At 41.6% G+C, this 23,133-nt stretch overlaps 1 protein-coding gene across 1 annotated transcript in view; it reads right to left on the minus strand.

Annotated features, from left to right (window-relative positions):
• The window catches only part of HYDIN (HYDIN axonemal central pair apparatus protein), a 334,542-nt gene that overhangs the window by 105,762 nt on the left and 205,647 nt on the right, over positions 1-23,133 (minus strand). The window contains exons 27-38 of the mRNA XM_077756337.1: positions 21,324-21,461; positions 19,836-20,013; positions 17,985-18,106; positions 14,285-14,412; positions 13,730-13,866; positions 13,369-13,496; positions 13,026-13,217; positions 12,541-12,690; positions 8,784-9,023; positions 3,602-3,770; positions 613-792; positions 18-188 (exon numbers count right to left, since the gene is read on the minus strand). Coding sequence (XP_077612463.1) covers positions 18-188; positions 613-792; positions 3,602-3,770; positions 8,784-9,023; positions 12,541-12,690; positions 13,026-13,217; positions 13,369-13,496; positions 13,730-13,866; positions 14,285-14,412; positions 17,985-18,106; positions 19,836-20,013; positions 21,324-21,461 — 1,933 coding nt within the window. The remainder of the gene's footprint in view (positions 1-17; positions 189-612; positions 793-3,601; positions 3,771-8,783; positions 9,024-12,540; positions 12,691-13,025; positions 13,218-13,368; positions 13,497-13,729; positions 13,867-14,284; positions 14,413-17,984; positions 18,107-19,835; positions 20,014-21,323; positions 21,462-23,133) is intronic.

Consider the following 23,133-nt stretch of genomic DNA (forward strand, 5'->3'; position numbering starts at 1 on the left):
TCAGAGATGTGACATACCTGACAAGGGCGTCCCATGGACGATAATGGCAATGCCCTTCCTGTTCTTGGCCATGCGACCTTCTGCAGAAATATCAATGCCCAGGTGGCGAGCGATTGCCTTGCTCACTGGGTTGTTCTCTACTTCTCCAACTTCTGTCGAGTGGCTGTCAATGCTCTGTAACTTGTCAGCTGCAAATTAAAAATATATGTGTACAAGTGCGTCCCGTGGGCACACCCAGAATTCACATTCTCTGATGGAAAGGAGACCCACTCTTTCTTTTTGAACACTGTTGTGGCATGATGACAAATCATCTGCTGCACATGTTGCCACAACTCCNCCAGAATTGAAAATACAGATACTCTTATTGACTGTTAATTCTGTTTCTGGGGGAATCTCTCCTGCTGAAAAAACAATACTGGAAACTAGCAGAATGTGCAACACTAAAGGAAACTGCTGAATCAGTGATGGCATATTCCTACTACAGAATTAATACACAGTAGTGCTAAAAAGCTTGAGGGTGCATTTTAGGGAGAAAAGTAAAAAAGGCATTGCACAGTCTTCCCACTTCTGCTTAGAGAGAACCGGTGCCAAAACATTACAATGTTTGGTTACTTTGAAACATTATTTTTTCCAGGCTTTCCTCATCCTCATCTTCATCTGGGTAGGTCTTAGACTCGACCATGGGGATGTGCCTCTCTTCCAGGTTGGACGTGACAGAGATCCCTTGGCTCAGTGAAGTCCTCTTCGTACTGGCAGAGGTGCCTTGTTCTGATAAGGGTATATCTTCCTCTTCTGCCAGAGAGCCAAGGACAAAAATATGTGGTGAAGAGTTGGAAAGGGGGCAAGGGAGATGGGTATGGAAAGAGAAAGAGACAAAGTGGAGAAATCACTGACCTGGTTACCATCACCCTGGACTAGCCAAACCCAAGAAACAAGATCTGCAGTCAGTTGGCTGTTAAGAAATTTCTTTTTTTTTTTTTCTGAAAGCAGGAAGCTCATTTATTTATTTTTTAATTCAATCATTCATTTAATGGTTATTTATTGAGCCCCATCTAGGAATTTTTATACCCAGGGGCACCTGGATGGCTCAGTTGGTTAAGCATCTGATTTTGACTCAGGTCATGATCTCACGGTTCGTGGGTTCCAGCCCTGTGTTGGGCTCTGTGCTGACAGCAAAGAGCCTGCTGTCAGATCCTCTGTCTCCCTATCTCTCTGCCTGCCACCCCTCCCGCGTTGGTTCTCTCTCTCTCATTCAAAATAAATAAATAAACTTTAAAAAAAGTTTCTTTGCCCAGAGTGTTTCTACATCTTAACATTAAAAAAGTAAAATTACATACTTTCTCCAGATAATTTAGAAATTTCAGAAGAGCAAGAATCATACAATTCATCTGCAAAAGAGATGTAAATAGACCAAGAAACGGTGACTGAGGAGTTGCAGCTGGACTTTATGAGACCAGGACCACAGTGTGGCAGCCTCCAGATGGTTAATTTTACATGTTTCAAAGCTGAACTTGGGATCACATTGTATACACCAATTTGTAGCCTGTTTTTCCCCTAAATCTGTCATGAACATTTGTCTACATCCTTGCCAAGTACACCTACCAATTTGTCTGCCCAGTACCCTCCTCACAATTTCAGTGGGGGTGTTGGGCTGTGATTGTACAGAATAACCTCCCTTACAAGGGTAGGGGGGAGACACTGTGCTTGTTTAGAAGTTGGATCTGAGGCAGAGAGGTTGGACCTCTCTGGGGACTGGCCTCCCTGGCCGTGGTGTGGGAAACATGGAGGACGATCTGCACGTGAGCAGAAGGAGCACAGACGCAGGGAAGCCCTGGGGAAAAGCAGAGCATGCACCTTCCTGGCTCCCTGTGCACCCCTGGGTCCCCATTTTTGGCCACCTTTCAATGGGCCAAATGAGAAAATGAACCCACAACTGTACTGTGTAAGGATGGGGATGAGAGCGATAGGGCGCTTCTCTGATTTCATGATGACCTTTGTACATGACAGCCTCCCCTGCCCCCCTGGCCCCAGCTTTCTGCCCCAGTGGTTCTGAGTTTCAGTGTCTTTCCTCCCACCTCCTTCCTGGCTGTGGTCTCGCAAAGACAGGGTCTTATTTCACTGATCTGTTTATAGTACTTCAGGTCTGTTCTTGGAACACTGCTGGTGCTTGTTATAGGCTTAACTAGTTCCCCTAAAATTCATTGGTTGAAATCCTAACTTCCCAGTACCTCAGAAGGTGGCTATGTAATAAAGTTAAAATGGGGTCATATGGGTGCCTGATTCCAACCACACTCGAGTATGAATGGCGTTCTTTAAGAAGAGATTAGGACAGACACACAGACAGAAGACCACGTGAACACCAGGGGAAGACAGCCAGTTACAAGCCAAGGAAGGAGGTTCTACAGACAGTGACCCAGCTGACACCTGGACCCTAGACATCGAGCCTCCCAAACTATGAGAAAATAAACTTCTGTTCATTAAGCCACCAAGTCTGTGGTCTTTGTGATGGCATTTCCGGCAAACTAATAGTGCTCAATGACACTGACCAGGAGACTGGGGGAGAAGCAGTCTTCTTCTCGTATCTCTTCTTTTAAGATGAACTAGTATTTTCTGACTCGCTCCCTTGAGACACAAGACAAGCCCAGGGGCAGAAGAAAATAGAATCCATTCAATTCATTCATTCACTGTTACAACACATGTTTATTGGGCACTATGATGTACCATGTGCTGTTCCATGCTTTGGGTTTACAAGCAGGGAATGTGTGATCACTGTCTTTATGGGGGCTTCTTATTTGTGTGTGTGGGGAGATAGGTATGAAGAAAACAATTCTATGTGTGATTACTATTACACAGAAAAAGAGAGCAAGTAAGAACAGGGAGGGCACATTTCCAAGTCGAGGGCATGATAAGTGGGAAGGAGAAGCATGCATCACAACAAGCTTCATGGTGCTACCGGTCATCAAGGATCCCTGATGCTCAAGTGTACATAAGGGAGCCCACGGATGGATGATGGGGTAACACAGGGGCACTGGGCCAGAAAGGGGCAAATTATGAGAGCACAGTCTACCTTTATGATTGGGGTCTGGCCTTAAGGACCATGGAGGGCCAACCTCATCCTTGTGGGAACCCCCACTCCTGACTTCTCCCTGCACCAAGTTGTACCCTGTGTGACATGTTACCTTATACTACCTGGACACACACAGAAGTCATGGATTACGGTGGTTACCATTGTGGATGCCACAGTCAGAGAAATCTGGGCTTAAATCCCAATTCTGCCCCTTCATACATCGGACCTGGCATCTCAGTGCTTTAGTTTCTCAGATAATGTGTACAGCCTAAGTGTTATTCTACCCCTATATTAGCTGTTTTTAAGCCTGAACTTGCCAGTAGACTCTAGGGGGAGCAGAATGTATCCCTGTCTCTGCACTCAAACAGTGGGGAGAACAGGCCCGTTTTGTGAGGGTTACAGATGAAACAGGTGAAGCACCAGCATGTGCCCATCATCTGGCAGCAGCTCGGTAACTGGCCGGCCGCCTAGCAGGGATACTTCCAGGGCGACAGCACAGTAGCTGAAGCCAGGCTCTCGGCCCTGACCTCTCACCGTTTTCCTGGGCCAGACTCTCCAGAAACTTCGCCTTCATCTGCTCCTCTTTTGACCGCTTCATCTCCTTAAAGTACTCATAAACCTCGGGGGGTAGCTTTTCCCCCGGAAAGCGGGGAGGCAGCAGCAGGGTGTTGTAGGAATCGTAGCCCTTCAGCGTTCGCAAGATCTGCAAGAGGACAACAGGAACTGCTGTTGGTCATGCTAGAAGCTTCCTCCTGACAGTCCTCAGAGGGTCTGCTTACCCACCGGCTAAAACCCCTGCTCCTGCCTGTACAAGGGTTCTTTGGAGAGGTCTAGAAAGTAAGGGTGGGTCCTGAATCTGGGGATACGGGATGTTGAGTTTTGCCCCACTTGACCCTGGGCGTTTCACATGTGGAATAGAATTTTCCTCTTGTTTTACAAATATCATATACTATTTTTCTTTCTATTTTTCCATTGACAAAAGTACAGAACTCCGGTATCCACTTTGAGTGACTTGTTCTTGAAAAATACTGTAGCTAGAAAGATTATACAAGTAAGGATGGTGGTTGTGTCACAGATAGAGGATCCAGGGAGAAACATGTAAAATGGTACTAAGTATGTGTGTGCGTGAGTTTGTGTTGGGTGTGTGGGGGTAGGGAAGGAATGTGTATTAGGGTTATCAGATAAAATATGGGATGCCCAGTTTAACCTGAATTTTAGATAAACAATGAATAATTTTCTTAGTACAAAAATGTTCACATAATATAAGTCATATGATTTTTATCTGAAATTCAAAACTTAACTGCATAACTTGTTTTTTTTCCTACTAAATCTGGTAACCCTAGTGTGTATGTATATTTGTAAAACATAGTGTAATAAGGTTCTAGAAAGCAATCACTTTCTGTATGGCCCAAACTATGTGAAAAATCTGTTTTGATCCTTTCTCCAGGATCACTAGTTTTAGTTGTGTGAAAACCACCGTTAAGAAGCTCAATCTCATATTTATATGGATGAACAGAGGGCTAAGAATATTTACAACAATTGAAATTAATAATCCAGTATGTTAATTATACTTCAATATAAAAAATGGTAAAAAAAAGAAAAAGAAAAAAGAATAGTTAAAAAATTAATGAAGAAGAAAAAGAGAGGATTTCCCTACTAGATATTAAGACTGTTGAAACTGGAGTAATAGACAGCGTGGGATTGATGTTGGGATAGACAAACTGATCAATGATATAATATAGAAAAGAGAGCTTAGAATAGACCCCCTCATATATGGAGCTTTGATTCACGACAGAGGTGGCATGGCAGGCCAGTGGGCAAAAGGAAGGAATATTCTAAAGACTGGGTGATGGAGACACACAGGGCCTTGCAAACTTGGTTCAACTGGGGCAATTCTAAAGGGACAGCCCAGCACTAGAGCTTCCTGTGGGGTCTGCTGAGGTCTCTGTTGTAATCTCATCACAGCTCATCTCTTGGCCCTGCACTGCTTGCCTTATTCTTCACTGCTGTTGCTCCTGAGAGTGTTCCCTATGAAACCTGCATACACATCTCAGAGTTTTAGACTCTGCTTTGCGTTGAACCTGGCCCACAACAGAGGATGCAGTGCCAACACAAGCCATTGAGCATTTAATGAATACCTAATGAAAAGCCTCCTTTCCAGAGGGACAAATTCCCCTTCTGCAAAAAACTTCGAGATACAGAATCTAAATTGGGCAGAGCATAAATATTAGATATAAAGAAGACAGAAGATTTAAAGGCTGAGTTGGGGGAGGGTCCAGAGGAAGCAGAACCTCCTTAGCTAAGCCATTCCCAAATTTCCTGACTCACAGACAACATGAGATAACAAATTTTTATTGTTTTGAGTTGCTAAGCTTGAGGGAATTTGTTTTGTACCAACAGATAACTAATTAATAAGCAAAAAAGCATGACTTCATGAACAGCAAAACCTTAGGAGAAAACAATGGAGCTATGCATTTAATATATTCAAGTGCATAAAATGTGAGCCAAGGATATTGTATCCAGCCAAATTTATCTTCAAGTGTAAAAGCCACAGATAAATATTGATGAACATATGTGTACTCAGGGAATACTGTTCCCATGGTCCTATCTGAGGAATCCACTAGAGAATGAGTTTCAGACAATAGAGTGGTTACTGGAGAAGCTTCATCACAAGGACTGGTGTTGAACATTGAATATATTAAATACAGAACTAAAACTAAGTGATAGAAATCAGGTTCTGCATATGAATATTATAAGCTCTGACACAAGAGGTATAACACAAAAAGCAAAAACATGGAGGGAGTGTACGTGAGATTATTACCCAGCAGGTATTAATTTAAAAGAATATCATTTTAGGGGTGCCTGGGTGGTTCAGTAGGTTAAGCGTCCAACTTTGACTCAAGTCATGGTCTTGTGGTTCATGAGTTCAAGCCCCTCATTGGGCTGTGTGCTGATGGCTCAGAGCCTGGAGCCTGTTTCGGATTCTGTGTGTGTCTCTCTCTCTGACCCTCCCTGGCTCTCACTGTCTCTCTCTCAAAAATAAACAAACATTAAAAAATAAATTTTAAAAGAATGTCATCTTAAATTAGAGGGTGGTAAGGAGAGAGAAAAAGAAATTAGTGGCTCATTTCATAATTGCTCACAGTAGGGAACTAAGAGGCAGTTTCTAGAAAGTAGAGTACTAAGCATATTAGATAAAGGTGTAGTTCATACAGCTCAGCCTCAAGGTAGCAGAGCAGGGTAGAGACAGTAAAAATGGACCTGGATAGATGAAGTGGAACGGAACAGAGATCCTATAAGAAGACCCATATAAATATAGTCAGTTGACCTTTGCCAAAGGAGCAAATGCAATACAATGAGCAAAGATAGTTTTTCCACCTAAATGCTGGACCCAGACATCCACACACAAAAACCTAAATCTAGATGGACCCCACATCTTTCACAAAGCTTAAAATGAATCATAGGCCTAAACAAAAACCATACAATTATAAAACTCCTAGAGGGTGATATAACAGTGACCTAGGGTGTGGTGATGACATTTTAGATACAACACCAAAGGCATGGTTCATGGAAATAATAATTGAGAAGGTGGACTTTCTTAAAATTAAAAACCTCTTCTCTGCAAAAGACAATGTCAAGAGAGTGAAAAGATAAGTTACAGACTGGGAGAAATATTTGCGAAAAATGCATGTGATAAATTTCTGTTATTCAAAATATTTCAAGAACTCTTAAAACATAACAATGAGAAAACAAACCATCCAATTAAAAAATGAGCCAAAAACCTTAACAGACACCTCACTGAAGAAGATATACAGATGGCAAATCAGCATATGAATAGATGCTCCACATCATATGTCATCAGGGAAATACAAATTGAAATGAGATACCACTATAGACTTACTAGAATGACCAAAATCCAAACATTGACAACATCCAATGTTGATGAGAATGAGGAACAACAGGAACTTTCACTCTCTGCTGGTGGGAATGCAAAATGGTATGACCACTCCGGATGTTAATCTGGCAGTTTCTTATAAAACTAAATGTACTTTTACCATATGATCTGGCAACTGTGCTACTTGGTACTTATCCAAAGGAGATAAAAATTTATGTCCACACAAAATCTGCATGTGGATGTTTATGGATGCTTCATTTATAACTGCCCAAATCTGGAAACAACCGAGATGTCCTTTAGTAGGTGAATGGATAAATAGTCTGCTATGTCCAGACAATGGAATATAATTTAGTGCTAAAAAGAAATGATCTATCAAGCCATGGAGGAAATGTAAGTGCATATTACTAAATGAAAGCAACCCATCTGAAAAGGTCTACTGTATGATTGCAATTATATGACATTCTGGAAAAGGCCAAACTATGGAGATTGTAAAATGATCAGTGGCTGCCAGGGGTTGGGGGGTAGGAAGGGATGAATAGGGAGAGCACAGAGGATTTTTAGGGAAGTGAAAATACTCTGTATGATACTATAATGTTGAATACATGTCATTATACATTTGTCCAAACGCAAAGAATGTACAACACCAAGAGTGACCCCTAATGTAAACTGTGGATTTTGGGTCATTATGAAGTATCAATTATGTAGATTCATCAATTGTAACAAATGTACCACTGTAGTGGGGGATGTTGATAATGGAGGAAGGTATGTATGTGTGTGGAGCAAGGGGTATATGGGAACTATCTGTACCTTCCCCTCAATTTTGGTGTGAACCTAAAACTGCTCTAAAAAAAAGTTTAAAACAAGTACATGGGGGAACAATTGGAAAATATATAGCCCTGAACAAAGAGAAAAAAGTGGCAGATTTAAGCCCTAATATAATTTTATTAAATGTAAATGGTCTAAATATACTAATTAGGGACAGAGACTGTCAGAGTCTATTTTTCTAAAAAGACTCAATTACTCAGTTAAGTTCCTCCTAATCATCCTATACGTGCAAACATATGATATTTGTCCTTCTCTGCCTGACTTATTTCACTCAGCATAACACCCTATAGATCCATCCATGTTGCTACACATGGCCAGATTTCATTGTTTCTCATTGCCATGTAGTATTCCATGGTATAGATAAACCACATCTTCTTGATCCATTCGTCCATTGATGGACACTTAGGCTCTTTCCATGTTTTGGCTATTGTTGAGAGTGCTGCTATGAACATTGGGGTACATGTGCTCCTTAACTGAGGAACAAGGGGGAGAAGAAGGGGGGAAAGGGTGGGGGAAAGGGAGAGAGGCAAACCATGAGAGACTCTTGAATGCTGACAAAAACTGAGAACAGATGGATGTAGGGGGGAGGGGGGATGGGCATGGAGGAGGGCACTCGTGGGGATGAGCACTGGGTGTTATGTGCAAAATAATTTGACAATAAACTATTTGTAAAAAAATAAAAAATAAATAAAAAAATAAAAAGACTCAATTACATGCTGTCTGCCAAAAACTCACTTCAAATATGATGGCAACATACATTTTTTACTGTTTAAATTTTAACCATGAGCACATATTGGTTTTTCAATCAGTTGTTTTAAATGTGTAATGAGATCACAAAGAAGTAATGAATTCTGCTCAGGGCAAGGGTCAGGGAAGGCTACAAAGTGATCTTTAAATTGACAAGGAGGAAGTTGTCCTTGCAGACAGAAGAGCCTAGGTACATGATAGGACCTAGCAGGGGTAGGAAAATGAAATTTGGTTTTGGCCTCTGCTCACCTTCTCTTCAAGGAGATACTGCTGGTCAAATTCTAAGGAGTAAAACTCAATGGGAAAGTTGCAGGGATTCTTCACCACCACCTCAGCCTCGTCTCCAGGTGCATAAGGCAACAGGGGCCCCAGCTCCAGAACTGAGGGAGTGAATTCCAAGCGTGGCTCTAGACCTTGCCCCTGTGCCAGCAGCGTAAGCTTCTGAGGACTCTGGGCAATCTGGAAAACCAGGGTTTGGCTGTAGAGTTTCTGGAAAATGTAAAAACCAAAACAAGCATCTTAATGTTTTGTGTTATATTCTCGGTAACCTGAAAACCACTGTGGGGACAAAAATTGATCCTACTTAGATTAAGAGAGAAAACTTTTCATGTAAAATTATATAAGAGCAATTTATATTACTATATTAATGCTAGGTTTCTTGCATGCTAGGCACTCTACAAAGTGCATCATCACTTGTAAAAGGCCCTCTGAATGCCACACTCATATCCTTCAGACCTTCCATTGTGCTCAGATGTGTTACTATCTGCATCTCTGGGCTCTATTTCATGGGTGGAGCAGAATTGCAGGGGATTAATCCTTTCCAGGAGCAATTCTCAACCAATGACTCAGAAGCTACCACATAAATACCACAGGTCCCTTGCTCTTGGGAAGGGATGATTCTGAAATGTGCATTTTGTCTACTTCCTCAGAGTTCCCAGTAGGTTTATGTTCCAGCCTCCAAGGCAGCTGGTTCATTCACATGCCTTATTAGCTGCCTTTCTTTCCCTGACCACCTTCTACTTCTCCATCAGGGTTCCCTACACTTCCCAAATAATCTGTTTGCACTTGAATCCTTGTTCAAGTCTGTTTCATAGAGAATCTAAATTAATGTATGGAAATTATTTGAAAATACACTTAGGCAGTGGGTCAGGGATGATCAGCTGGGGCATTCAGTTTATCAGATATAATTACAATCTGAGTACCAGTTAATAGTGATATCAGTTACCCTAATCTGGTTTTCACTGGGACTTATTAAAAATATGGATTCACAGGCCCCAACCCTAGAGATCCCAACTTGATAGGGGCAGGGTAAGGCTGGAATTCTGCATTTTTAACCACATGTTCAGGCCATTCTGATACAGTTGTGGTCATGGCTTGGGTTTGAAGGCCATGATTGGCTTCATGATTTGAAGCGATCTTAACTATCTTAGCTTAGGGGGAAAATCAGATGAATGGAATGTGTATGGACATACATACACACCCAGAAAATATCTATTGATAGAGACAGTAAGAGAATAAATTATTGGCTAAAAGGATTTTCTATATAGTTACAGGCTTAGCACCTTCTGACCCAAACTTCTATATTTTAATTGCTTCTTATGGAAATACTTCAAAAACATTTCATTCATTTCCTTGTTTTCTAACACAGTATTCTGCACATATCTTATAATATCAGTCATTTCTCTTGTGCTACTGATGCTGAAGATAGATGGGGACTGTATGGGTGGCAAAGTTAACCAATTCCTTGTATACAGCCAATAAATTCCCCTCCCAATTGGTAGAAACATTTTATTAACTTTGACCAATTCCAACTCAACATATATGGAATCATCTGAACAAACCTATTTTTTTTTTTAACTTACTTACTGATATGTCTCTCACTTAGTAAACTATCTAAAATCTTGACAACCCAGTCAGTAANCAAGACTCTCTAAGAATGACAAACATATTAATTCTCTTTTCTTTTTTAAGGGTTGGGGTTGGGGAGATACTGATAATGCAAGAAACAGGGGCTTTTTAAAAAAGATTTAGATATGAAGTCATTCGCTTTTCTTCTTTCTCACTACAGACTCTTAAACATTTCTTCAAAGCATTTCCATTACCAGGAAAAGGGGAGTTAACTGTAGGTATTCTGTGAAACCCACATTGAGTTTTTTCTTTTAAAAGAATAAAGTAGAGAAAGACATGTCCCTAATGCCTTATGCTTTCAGCACAAGTCTTTACAGTATAACCTCTTCAGGGCCCTCTCTGGCTCTAGGATTTTATTTTATGAAAAAATTATTTAATATTTATTTATTTTTGAGAGACAGAGCACAAGCAGGGGAGGGGTAGAGAGAGAGGGAGACACAGAATCCAAGCAGGCTCCAGGCTCTGAGCTGTCAGCACAGAGCTCAGTGTGGGGCTCAAACTCATGAACCATGAGATCATGACCTGAGCTGAAGTCGGACACTTAACCGACTGAGCCACCCTGGCGCTCCAGACTTTACTTTTATTGTAAAGCTCTGTGCTAATGGCATTCACAAAAAAAGTGTTTGTGAAGCCCAGGGAGTACATCTACCAGTAAGGGCTTATTATTACCCTACCAGTAAGGGCTTATTATTACCCTACATAGAGAGAAGTATGCCATGTATTTTATTCACATAATAAATTCATGTAATCTTCAAAATGATCCTAGGAAGTAGCTATTGCAGGTTGATAATGTCTTAGCTGAAACCCTAGGGGCCAGATGATTTCAAATTTAGAGTTTCAAAAAGGTAAACACTGTGTATAGACCCCATGTTACATAATGTCCTCAGCAGGGCTGGAGGCTGGTCCCCTATAATCAAACACTAATATATATATTTTTTTATTAAATAGTTTATTGTCAAGTTGGTTTCCATATAATACCCAGTGCTCAAGTGCCCTCCTCCATTCCCATCAACCCCCTTCCCCTCTCTCCCCGGCCCCCATCAGCCCTCAGTTTGTTCTTAGCATTCAAGAGTCTCTCATGGTTTGCCTCCCTCTCTCTCTCCCCAACTATTTTTCCCCTTCTTTTCCCCCATGGTCCTCCGTTAAGTTCCTCCTAATCCACCTATACGTGCAAACATATGGTATCTGTCCTTCTCAGCCTGACTTACTTTGCTCAGCATTAACACCTTCAAGTTCCATCCATGTTGCTACACATGGCCAGATTTCATTCTTTCTCATTGCCATGTAGTATTCCATGGTATAGATAAACCACCTCTTCTTGATCCATTTGTCCGTTGATGGACATTTAGGCTCTTTCCATATTTTGGCCACCGTTGAAAGTGCTGCTATGAACACTGGGGTACATGTGCCCCTATGCATCAGCACTCCTGGATCCCTTGGGTAAATTCCTAGCAGTGCAATTGCTGGGTCATTGGGGAGTTCTATTGTTAATTTTTTGAGGAAACTCCATACTGTTTTCCAGAGGGGTTGCACTAGTTTACATTCCCACCAACAGTGTAGGAAAACACTAATATTTCTGCAGTTATAATGTTTGACTCTGCAAACTAAGTGAAATAAATAAAGGTTATGTAGTCTCCTGTCAGTTAGGATGAGGTTTTTCTACCAAATGAGCTTGAGTCTGAAACACAAAATTTTCTCCCCCAGTTTCTGGAGCTTATTGGATTTTAAAATTGCAATAAGAGATTTTTGACATGTGATATTATTATTTTTCATTTTATCTGTGAGCAAATTGAGGTTTAGTGAGGGTAAGGAATTTACTCAAAGTCATGAAGTCTCTCAGTACAGAAGCAGAAGGCCACTAACTCAGGTCTGCTGATAAAAGTCAATACACTAGACAGATCTGATTCTGGAGCTGGTGTTCTTAACTACCAGGCCACACAGCTCCTACATGAAACAAGCACTTGATGTCCTTATCACAATAGTGAGGGAAAGGTCACTCAAAAATTCCCTAGAGTCCTGCCTAATCAAGAGTAGCCTTTGAGTAAAGTTCAAAGAGACCCAGAGACTCTGAATGAAACCATATTTCTTTAAAGCTTACCTCTTCTTTAGGCATGAATTTCACTTGCACGTTGGACCTCTCACCAGGATCCAAGACCCCAGAAGTGGGTTGGACCTCAAAGATTCGTGTCTTTGGCTTTAATTCAGCACATAGTTTCTGTCTCAAGTACTTTGGCATGTGTTTCTCCAGCTGGTTAGTAGAGAATTAGACAATTAGATCATCTTTTATGGAAAGCAAATTTATTCCATCCTCCACTCACCCAGCCTACATTTACTGAGTCCCTTCCAGGTATCAGGGAATGTATAGGTACCAGGGCTACAGAGATGAGTAAGATATCCACCAGATAGCATGGTGTGGTAAGTCCTTGAATGCTGGCTAAGGGCCTAGATTGTATTTAGGAAGCCATGATTGTCAGTGCAAGTCTTGGGCAGAAGAGTGAAATAATGAAAGTGAAGACCCAGAATTCAAAATCTTGCTGAAATGGAGATGGGAAAAAGGGGACCAATGGGTCACAACCCGTTTACCTTGTTAACTGGCTTAAGGCTCAGGACAAACCATTCACAAGGGACTTGGAGATTATTGGAAAACTGAATAGTTTCCACGAGGCACTGTCCACATTGTATTGTGGGAAACTCCACTTTTTCACAAGACAGTGTCAGAGCAGGAATGGTCACCTTGGCTTGGAGACAGATGTGAACTGTTGGCCCTCCAACCACCTAGAATGGGCATAAAATTGCTGTTACCTTGTAGCATGTGGTTGGGGAGAAGAATCGTGGCTCTGCAATAGTAACTGATTCATCCTAGGGATAACTGGCAAGCTGAGCTGGTAGCTGGGGAAGATCAGCTGGGTGCAGCAGTGCATCTTACCTTGATGGGTAGAATGACCTCTTTGTTTCCAATGGAGAGATTGGCCCCTTGTGGGTCAAATTTCACTTCGAATGTTTCTGTTTCACAGTAAGGCAGATTTTTTACACGATCTAACTCAGTACTGAAACCTGGACCAAGATAAACAAAATTTCTTTGTGGGAAAAAGTAATGGCAAATAAGAGCTGCAGTAGATAGGGCCCTTCTGGGACAGGATGACCATTCAAAGTATCAATTAATGGCCCAAGAATTCTTTTAGCTGATCCCGGAAGAAGCATGAACACTACTCCAGAAGATCAGTACCGATGGGCACCTTGTTAGAAATGACAAACCACAGAGGAAATAGTCTCCTCAGCCTGGTTACCTGTGTCATGAAGGGCGCGCTTTTCTGCGTGGAAGGACACTGGGAAGTAACTGGTGTTGGTGATCTTGATGATGTGTGTTCGGATGTCCCCAAGGATGATGTAGCCAAAGTCCAGGATATACTCTGGCAGCTGGACTCTGAAACAGTTAACAAGTCACTTTTCCAAAAGAGTGACTGTGCTGGTCTCTTCTATCTCCTGTGCACAGTTTTGACCTCAGAACTGGAGGGGAGGTAGAACAACCACCCTCCAGACACGAGGTTAGAAAAATGATTACTCCCTCCCCCCCAAAGTCCACACTACTCTTTCAGCCATTATCTCAAAACACATTCAGTGTAGGCCCACACGAGCCTGCAGCCAGGCCTATCCATTAGACAAAGCCAGAGGTTTCTGACTTTCAGAGGCAGAGACTTGCCTGGTTGGCTGGATGCTAGAAGGTAAGTAGATTTCATTTCTAGACAATCAACCATTGACTGATTCAGGCAGCATTCTGGTGGGCAGCAGCACTGTTTGCTCTGCTATCCTCTGAAACAAGCCTACCATGGAAGGATACTCACTTGGCTAGTCTGCGACGACTCTGATAGCTGAAGTCATCTGTGGAATCGGGGATAATAGTTTTCTGATGCTCTATAGAATAGCCTTGGACTATAAGTCGCTCTACTTCCATCTGGAGCTGAGGACTTAACTGGATCAAGAGAAAAAAACAAGTGACCAAATTGTTCTAGAACATGCATTCTCAATGGGGTCAAATCACCTAAGAGGGAAATAAATTGCTTCATGGGGGAATGAAAAAAATTTAGCTATTACAATGATTTATGGCATTCCAAAAGGCCACAGTACATAAACAGATATACAGTATAGTTGTGGTATTAAACTTTTCACAGGGGTGTTGGACAGGGTAAAGAAACTGGTACATCTATATCATGGAATACTACTCAACAATAAAAAGGAATGAACTATTAGTTTGATGGATCTCAAGGGCATTATGCTCAATGAAAAAAAAAAGCCAGTCTCAAAAGGTTGCATACAATGTAATTCCATTTACAGAATATTCTTGAAATAACAAAAGTATAGAGATGGAGAACTATAGTGTTTGCCAGGTGTAAGGGATAAGAGATTGGGGGTGTGTGGCTATGAAGGAGTAGCTTATTAGGCCAAATAAAGTGGAAAAACAATAGGCTTTGTTCTCCTTGGTGGAAATAAGGGTGGGGGCTTCTTCCCACTCCCTTTTCTTGGAACACTTACTTTACAAAATTTGTAAGTTCTTTCTCTATCTTTTGGAAATGCATATAAATCTAGTCAGCTTTATAATCCAGGAGTGTCTTCCTCAAGGTCCTGGGAAGCTTCTCTTTGAGATATAATCTCCCAGTTTCTGTGAGAGATTAGGAGCCTGACTTCAGAAGGCCCGGCCATACAAACATGAGAGGTTCCCTCTGGATAAAGCCAATTGTCCAATACAGATGGTCACCTCAATTACCATGTGCATTTAGGATGAACTATGCCGTGACGGATGGTGCTGTCAAGTGCTCTTTCTTGAGGACTAGTTATAGTGAGTTATAGTTCTTACTTAAGGACTAGTTACTCTTCACCTCAAGAATATGGATGTTAACAGGTTTTATCTGGCTGAATATAAGGCTGAGATTTCTTTCTGTCTTTGCAGTCTCTTAGCAAACTGCCTGTAACATGGATCACATTCTGGTTTAATGCTTAGTCAATAATAAAATTGTTTTCTTTCTCTTCTATCTTTGTGGAGAGATTTTCTGGGCTGGAAGGAGATTTTGTTTTTTATTCAGTTTTATTCAGCACAAGGGATCTTTGTGGTGATGAAACAGTTGTGTATCTTAATTGTGGTGGGAGTTACACAAACCTACATATGCAAAAAATTGCATAGAACCACACGCATGCGTGCGTGTGCATGTGCGAGTGCATATAAAATTGAAATCAGAATAAGGTCTGTGGCTGGTACCCATGACCGTTTCCTGGTTTTGATGTACTACAATTATGTAAGATGTTACCAGTGGAGAAAACTGGTAATTTTTTTTGCAACTTCCTGTGAATCTATCATTATTTCAAAATATAAAGTTAAAAAAAAAGTAACATCAAACTCTTCAAAGAGATTATGTTTTTTATATATAATACAAATATCTCATGGGGTATGAGGGGGAAAAAAAGTCTTGGGAGGTGGTAGTGAAAAAAGGTTGAGAAATACTGTTCCAGAAAACTCAAACCTTAAGTCTGAGGCCCAGCAGGAATGTATGGAGTGGCCTGTAATGAGACCAAGGGAAGTGGTGACACGGTGGGAGAGGAGTGTGCCTCACCTACAGGTGTCCCCAGTCATCTAGACTCAAGCAGAGCAGACCCTATGCTTGCTCCTGAGCCATAAGAGGTGGAGCCTTGCCAGTGCAGGGGACTAGCTGGCTCTGCCTCTACTTCATCACAGAAGCCCCACCCGAAGCCTGAGGTGGTGTCAGAGACAGGGGTGCTATGGCTCTGATCAGTAGCCACCTGGGAATGTAGTGAGCAGGTTGGGGACACACTGCTGCCCCTCATGGACAGCTGGGGGCCCAGTGGGAGAGGACAGAGGCTAAGAACACGGTTTTAGGAGTTGGACAGGCCTGGATTCAAATCCTAGCTCTGCTGCCTGCCTTGGGACCAGTAGTTCACTTCCCCAAGTTCTATAAAACGGTAAAATTAAGACAATAATGGCACCATACTGCCCCCTCCACTGTGGGAGGGGTTAATGAAATAATAATGTAGGTCAGTAGCATGGCACAGGCCTGGACAGCAGTTCAATAAATGGTAGCTTGTGTTAGTAATTATGATCATTCCTGGAGCTAAGGTGCACTTTCCACTTACGCAAAACAAGTCATTGCTGGTGACTTTTGGGGCTCCCAGTCTCCCCAGTGTCTTAACCAGTCTAAGGGCTCTCTGGCTACATTTGTAATTCTTCTTCATGACCATAGTCTTATGAACATTTGCATTTTAGAAGACGAGCACAGGGAGGGGCACCTGGGGGACTCAGTTGGTTGAGGAGTGGACTTCAGTTCTCAATGGTCATGATCTTGTGGTTGGTGAATTGGAGGCTCGCTTCAGTGAGTGCAATGGTTTTGGGATCTTCTGTCCCCCTCTTCCTGCCCCTCCCTCACTGTGCTCTCTCAAAAATAAACAAACATTTAAAAAAATAAAAGATGAGCACAGGGAGAAAGCAGGCTTTATGGTCAGGAATGGACTATAAAGAGAAGAATTTCAGGGAACTGATGAGGGAAGAGATTTTGGGATTTTGCTTTCACTTTCCACTGGGGTGGGGCAGCCTTTATTTACAAGCTGGGCCACTCTCTCCTTGGAGAGACCAACTCTTGGCTTGGCTCCCACCTTGGAGGCACCAGGCTGGACCTCTTCAGGTGCCCCCTCCCCTACTTAGCTGGACCAGAGGGCTCTTTTCTGAATCTACCCTCTTCCCTGTTCACTCAGTACACTTCCCAGGGAATCTCACCATTTCTTGTGATCACAATGACCATCTGGTAACTCAAAGCACGTTCTCTGGCCTATCTCTCTCCTCAGGTCCCTAGCCTGTGGGGCCAGCTCCCTGTGGGAGCCTCACTTGGATGATGCTTAGAAATCTCATGTATAATAACAAACCATCAGAACTCATGTCTCTTCTCCCTCTCCCCCCAAACTTGCTTCTCCTTGTGAGTTTCCCATCTCAGTCCTCCTCCTTACTTTGTCCTTCAAGCAAGACCCTTGGGGTGGGGGGCACCTCAGCCTCATCCCCATATCCAACTAATCCCTAATCACTGACTATTCTACCTCCAGAGTATTTCTTGAATCTACTTGATTCTTTCCACCTCTTATGTTATTACCCTTGTTGACACTGCCACCATCTCTCATCTAAAGTTACTCCATCAGCTTTTAAAAACTGAGCACATCTCAGCACATCTACTCTTATTTCACTGCCCCCCTCCCCTCAAAACCCCTGAGAGCTTCTCAGGGCTTCACAAAGCAGCCAGAGAGATTTTTTAAAGATGCAATTCTGATTACCCCAGGCTCCACTTGAAACACTTCAGTGACTTGCTTGCTCAGAAAGTTCAAAACCCTTAATTAGGTTCACTAGGGGGTTCTTACCTCTCCCCCTTCTTTGCTCTAGCTATAGCTTCTTCTCCTTTCTGTTCCTCGGAGAGACAATGTCCTTCTTGCCCCTGGGTCTTTGCACCTACCGTTCTCCCACATTCATTCTGCGCAGGGTGAAGTGAATCTTACCTCAGAAGATTCATCATCAGGCAATTCCTCAGTTATCTCTAAGTGATCAAGTGTTTCACAGTTGTTGTCTTTTCCTAGGTTTTTTCTGGCCTGATTCAAGAAGGTTTCATACTTTTCATTTCCTGTGGGATTGTAAGGAGAAAGCAATTAGGATAGTTAGATATATATGAATTATGCCTAAAACACAGACTTTCAGCTTAGGGTCCATAAAGTCAGAAGGGAAGTGAACTTTTTGGTGCTTTGCCTGCCATGTTTTCTCTGCTTCAGAGGGTGACATAATTTGTGAGTGAGTTCAGTTTGTAGCAAAGACCCCAATGAGCTTAATGTGATTATGCTTTAGGGAGCTACCAGCTGGCTTGCAAGAACTTGATGGGAGTAACATCCTAAGTCACACATAGGGTGATCAACCAGATCCCGGCTCCCTTGATGCTTTCCTGACTCTAGTACTGAATGCTGCATGATCTGGGCATGCCTTCTGTGCTGTACACACCTACATGGCCAGTCATCGTTTAAGTGACTTTGCATGTTTGTTAAATCTCAGTAAGCTAAATGACTATATCTGCAACTCTACCTGTAACTAAACAAGCTCCAGTCCCCCAAATCAGAGAGGCAGGCAATCAGTGGAAAGATTTCAGACATCCACATTCACCAGTAAGCCAGTGCAAATTCGAATGCTAGAGGGACAAGGTAGGCAGAGAAAATAAAGTGCCTACTATGGAGCTATAGGAAGCACTATACTTGTGATGAATGGGAGCATGGGATACCCAACGAATAGTATTTGGAACTAATAGTATTCAGATCTCAATTTTTCAAAAGCCCTCTGCTGGCCAAACATGTCTACTGCCTTCATAAGGCCAGCCGGGCATTTGGTTTTCAACCAAGTGGCAAAGACTTTCCTTCCTGACAGTTACACATGGAGCTGGACTAACTTTTGGTGGGCTGGAACCCTAGATGCTAGAGTGTAACATGGTGTTAGATTTACTAATATTTGTGTTGTACATTTAGGGAGCAGTTAGGGTATAATGGATGACCACCAATAGGTGAGTCAGTGACTTTGGGGATCAGGAGAGGAGGAAAGGCTCAGTGTGAGGGTTTAGTCCAAAGCTGTCTGCAGAACGCAGATTTCAAGGAGCTCAAAGAAGTCACAAAGAAGAGTGAGAACTTTGTCTTCACTCTTCATCCTGTATCTCACATCAGGAAGAAGGAGCCAGAGAGTCCATGGTCAAGAGAGCTGCTCAGCTGAACTTTGGGATTTGCCAAGATGGGTCTTCTGGTACAGAGGGAATGGCTCCAGGGGCTAGATGTTACCAGAAAAATTTTGGCTAAGCATGTGCGCAGACAACTAATAAAAGTTTAAATTAGCCCTCAAACTATGTGATGCCAAAATAAGGAAAGGGTCAGAACCTTGGTTGCCTTTCTGTACAGTTTATATTTTATGAATTCTACTCCTTGGAGTAAAATCAGACTTCACCTCTCAGTGGTCATCTGTGAGTATGCCACAGTAGGGACAATTCAGGGAGAGACTGTAGCTGGAAAGAATGTGTCCTGGAGGAAAAGACCTTTTGAAGTGCAACTTTCTGATTCCTCTATATGTAATTCAATGATGGTAAAATTGGCCAGGGGTCTTAATTTGGGACTGCCATGGACCACATCCTGTAAACACAGGTCACCAAATCAATTTCAACTTGATTTTTTTTTTTTTTTTTTTTTTTAGAATTGAGGAATAACACAGACGTGAACTAGTGAGGACTGCGAAGCAAATCATGTGAGTATCAGTCAGCCTTCAAATAAGCAAAGCTAAAATGTACCTTTTGTTCCCTAGTAGGGAAATACTATAGTAGGTAGTAATACCTTGAAGTTTCCTGGGGAGATCGAGGCAGATTCGGGGAAAGATTCCCTCTCCATGCAGAGTAATATTTTCTGGGTCCAGGTGGGCAATTTGTATCTGGAAACTCCTATGAAAGACCTCAGGTACTCCAGGTAAGTAGTAAACCTTCAATACCTGCTCTTTATGTGAACTGATAAAACCCTACAGAGCAGAAAGATCAGAATGTTAATATTTACAATGGACTCCTGCTTCTGGAGATTTAATGACTAGACAGTCCCACAGGCCTCTCGTGCTAGTTATTCTCTATTCCCACCCTTCTCCCAAGATTAATGGCTATGAAGGTATCAGAAAATGACAAGTAAGCAATATAAATATAGGTAGTATATGTGAACAGGTATTTTAAAAAAGGGGAAATATGAATGGTAAATAAATGCAGTAAAATCTGCTCAATCTCATAAGCAATCAGGGAAATGAAACTAGGATCATAATGAAATTTTTGAAACCACATATTAACAAAATTTACTAAATTTTGGTGAGAGTATGTAAATGTCTGGTGGGGATGCCAATTGGGGGAAAACACTGTGAAAACATTTTAGCACTGTCTTATTATCAAATTGAATATCTGCATGCCCCATGACCCAGAAATTTCATTCCTAAGAAAATTTCCTAAGAAAAATGCTTCCATTTATAGATCAGGAGACAGATACAAGAATATTTGTAGCAGGGCTGTTTCTATTAGCAACATTTTAGGGGGAAAATTTCCAAATGCTTTGACAGGAAAAGGAAAAATTGCTTTCAATATAGTTATAGAAGGGATATTATTTAATTGTGAAAATAAATGAACTATAGCTACATGTGACAATGGGCACTATTCCTAGAAAGACAATACTGGATGAGAAAAACAAAATGCACAAAATTACATTACTGATGCTAATTTCATAAAACTCAATAATAAAGTAAAATCCCATAAAACAAAATTTCCAAGGTTTGGGATCAAGTGCTAGAAAAATGCCTTGTCATAGTAGGTGCTTAAAAGTTTTAGTAAATTAATAAACTAAAAGTACTCTGTTTAAGGATACATACATGTATAATAAAAGTATATTTAAAAAAGGATTGATAAAAATAAGTGGTGAGGAATCCCTTGGCTTTAAGGATTTACGAGGGAAGTATGAGGACAGAAGTAGAAATAAACTATTCTTACAGTCATGAAAAAAAATCCATGGGGTTATATTGTCTTGTTCACAGTGGAGCCCCTGGTGCCTGTACAGTGCCTGGCTGGAGTCAATAAATACTTGTTTAATAAGTGAGTATAGTGCTTGAATTTATTAATAATAATACATAATAATATAATAATTATATATTATTGTTGACTTCTGAGAACTTATTTTTAGTTAAAAAAATAATACCCATAATCCCAGCAGTGAATGTTTAATGTAATCATGTGCCACGGGGTTGTGGCTGCAGGTTTGAACTTGGGTCCCTCCTACCATTGTTGGCAGAAGGTTACTTACAGAGTTGGGCACGATTAGGGGCACTCCGGGCAGAAGGTTGTCTGGTGAAGACAAGTGGTCTGTCAGAACCTTGAACTCAAAGCCAACTTTCCCAGTGTTCTTCAGTGTGATTTCATTCTCTGTGACGTGGTCAAACAGCTTGAGAGAAGAAGAGTGACAGCTATCAGCCATCCTTTGGGATGCTACTATCATCCTGGCAAAGGTGGGTGGACAAATATATGTCACACACAGAGATTTCATCTCTCCTGATTCAGATGCTGGCCAATCCACATTTCGCTAGCATCAAAAAGTGCCCTCTGGAGCTGGAGGAGAATCAGACCCTGTACACCTGGCTCTGTGTTAGCTCTTCCAACACCTAGTTTAGGTTAGTAGGCCTCTGTGTGGGGCATTTTAACTCTCTGAACCTGAGTTTCTTCACTACAAATAACTCATAACAGAGTATCTTAAAAGTAAGCTTTCCTATACTAATATTTGCTTGTTTACTTTTTGGGATAAGATTTGAGTCTAGAATTAGAATTTTCTACTTATATGGAGAGAAACAGTAGGCAAGACATGTTCTTTTTCCTGAGATTTTACTGACACAATTCAGCCACTGAGCAGCAGGCCCAATAACCATAAAATGAGGCCACTTCGGGGGTTCTTAGGATAAGCTAGGGCAAGGACTGGCTGTTTCAAAGAATACACTCTGAGATGATCCAGAACCAATTTCCCAGGAGACCCTGGAGATAAGGAATGAAAGGGAATTGCATTTGGTCAACTCAATGGACAAAGCCTTAATAGGTGTTGGGTGAATTTGCTTTTAGGCACAATTTTTAACCTATAAACACACATGTACACACACAATTCAATAATTATCCATGCACTAGCTATATAGGAGATCTGAGAAAATCTAATTGGTAAAAGAAGATGTACAGATATAAAATTAACAATTATTCTGAATCAAAAATTAGAATGTACATTATATTATGGCAAAGAATACACTTAAACACCAAGATAATGCAAGATAAGAAAAAGATAACTAAAGGATAGAGCTGAGCTGAATCTTACAGTATGTGTAGATTTTGGGTTGAAAGAGTGGAGGATGAGACGGATTATATAAGAGGAAATATTGAGGCAAGAAGGACTGGGATGCATTAGGGTCAGTGGGCAAACCAGCTTGGCCACAAATGGATGAATGGGCTATAACGGGAAACTAAGAGAAACCAAATTTAATGTGTAAGGAGCATCAGTTAATAGAGGGGCTTAGGATCCCCTCACCCAGGTGGAGGAGCTTGGCTCTGATCCAATGGATGATGGAGAAATGAACTCATGATTGGAGGCCTTCTCTGACCTATGCACAGTATGGACCAGACATTTTAATAACCACAAGCACCTGTTGGTACCCCATTCCTAGTTGATAGATGAGGCGTACTGAGGCTTGGAGGGGTTAGGTGATATGTTCAAGGTTACAAAGTCAGTAGGAAGCAAAACTGGGATAGCATCCCATTCTTCTGACTGGGAAGAATACTCAATTTTTTTCTCAATACTATGTTGCTTCCTAAATGCTGCTAGGGTTAATCACTGAGGGTTGATAGGATGAAAATGCAATTTGGGGAAAATCTATGTGCCAATGCTGTTTAGATGGGGTAGTGGTAGAATCCATGAGTGTGGTGTGACCCCTTGCTTCCATGGAGTCCTTGGCATCACCTGGAAGCCTGAGAGAAATGCAGATTCTGAGGCTTTATGCTGGACCTACTGAGTCAGAATCTGCACTAGAACAAGATTCCCAGGTGATTTGTAAGCACATTATGGTTTGAGAAGAACTGCTCTA

The sequence above is a fragment of the Crocuta crocuta genome, unplaced genomic scaffold, assembly GCF_008692635.1.
Source record: "Crocuta crocuta isolate KB4526 unplaced genomic scaffold, BGI_CrCroc_1.0 scaffold388, whole genome shotgun sequence".
In the NCBI taxonomy this organism is placed as follows: Eukaryota; Metazoa; Chordata; class Mammalia; order Carnivora; family Hyaenidae; genus Crocuta; species Crocuta crocuta.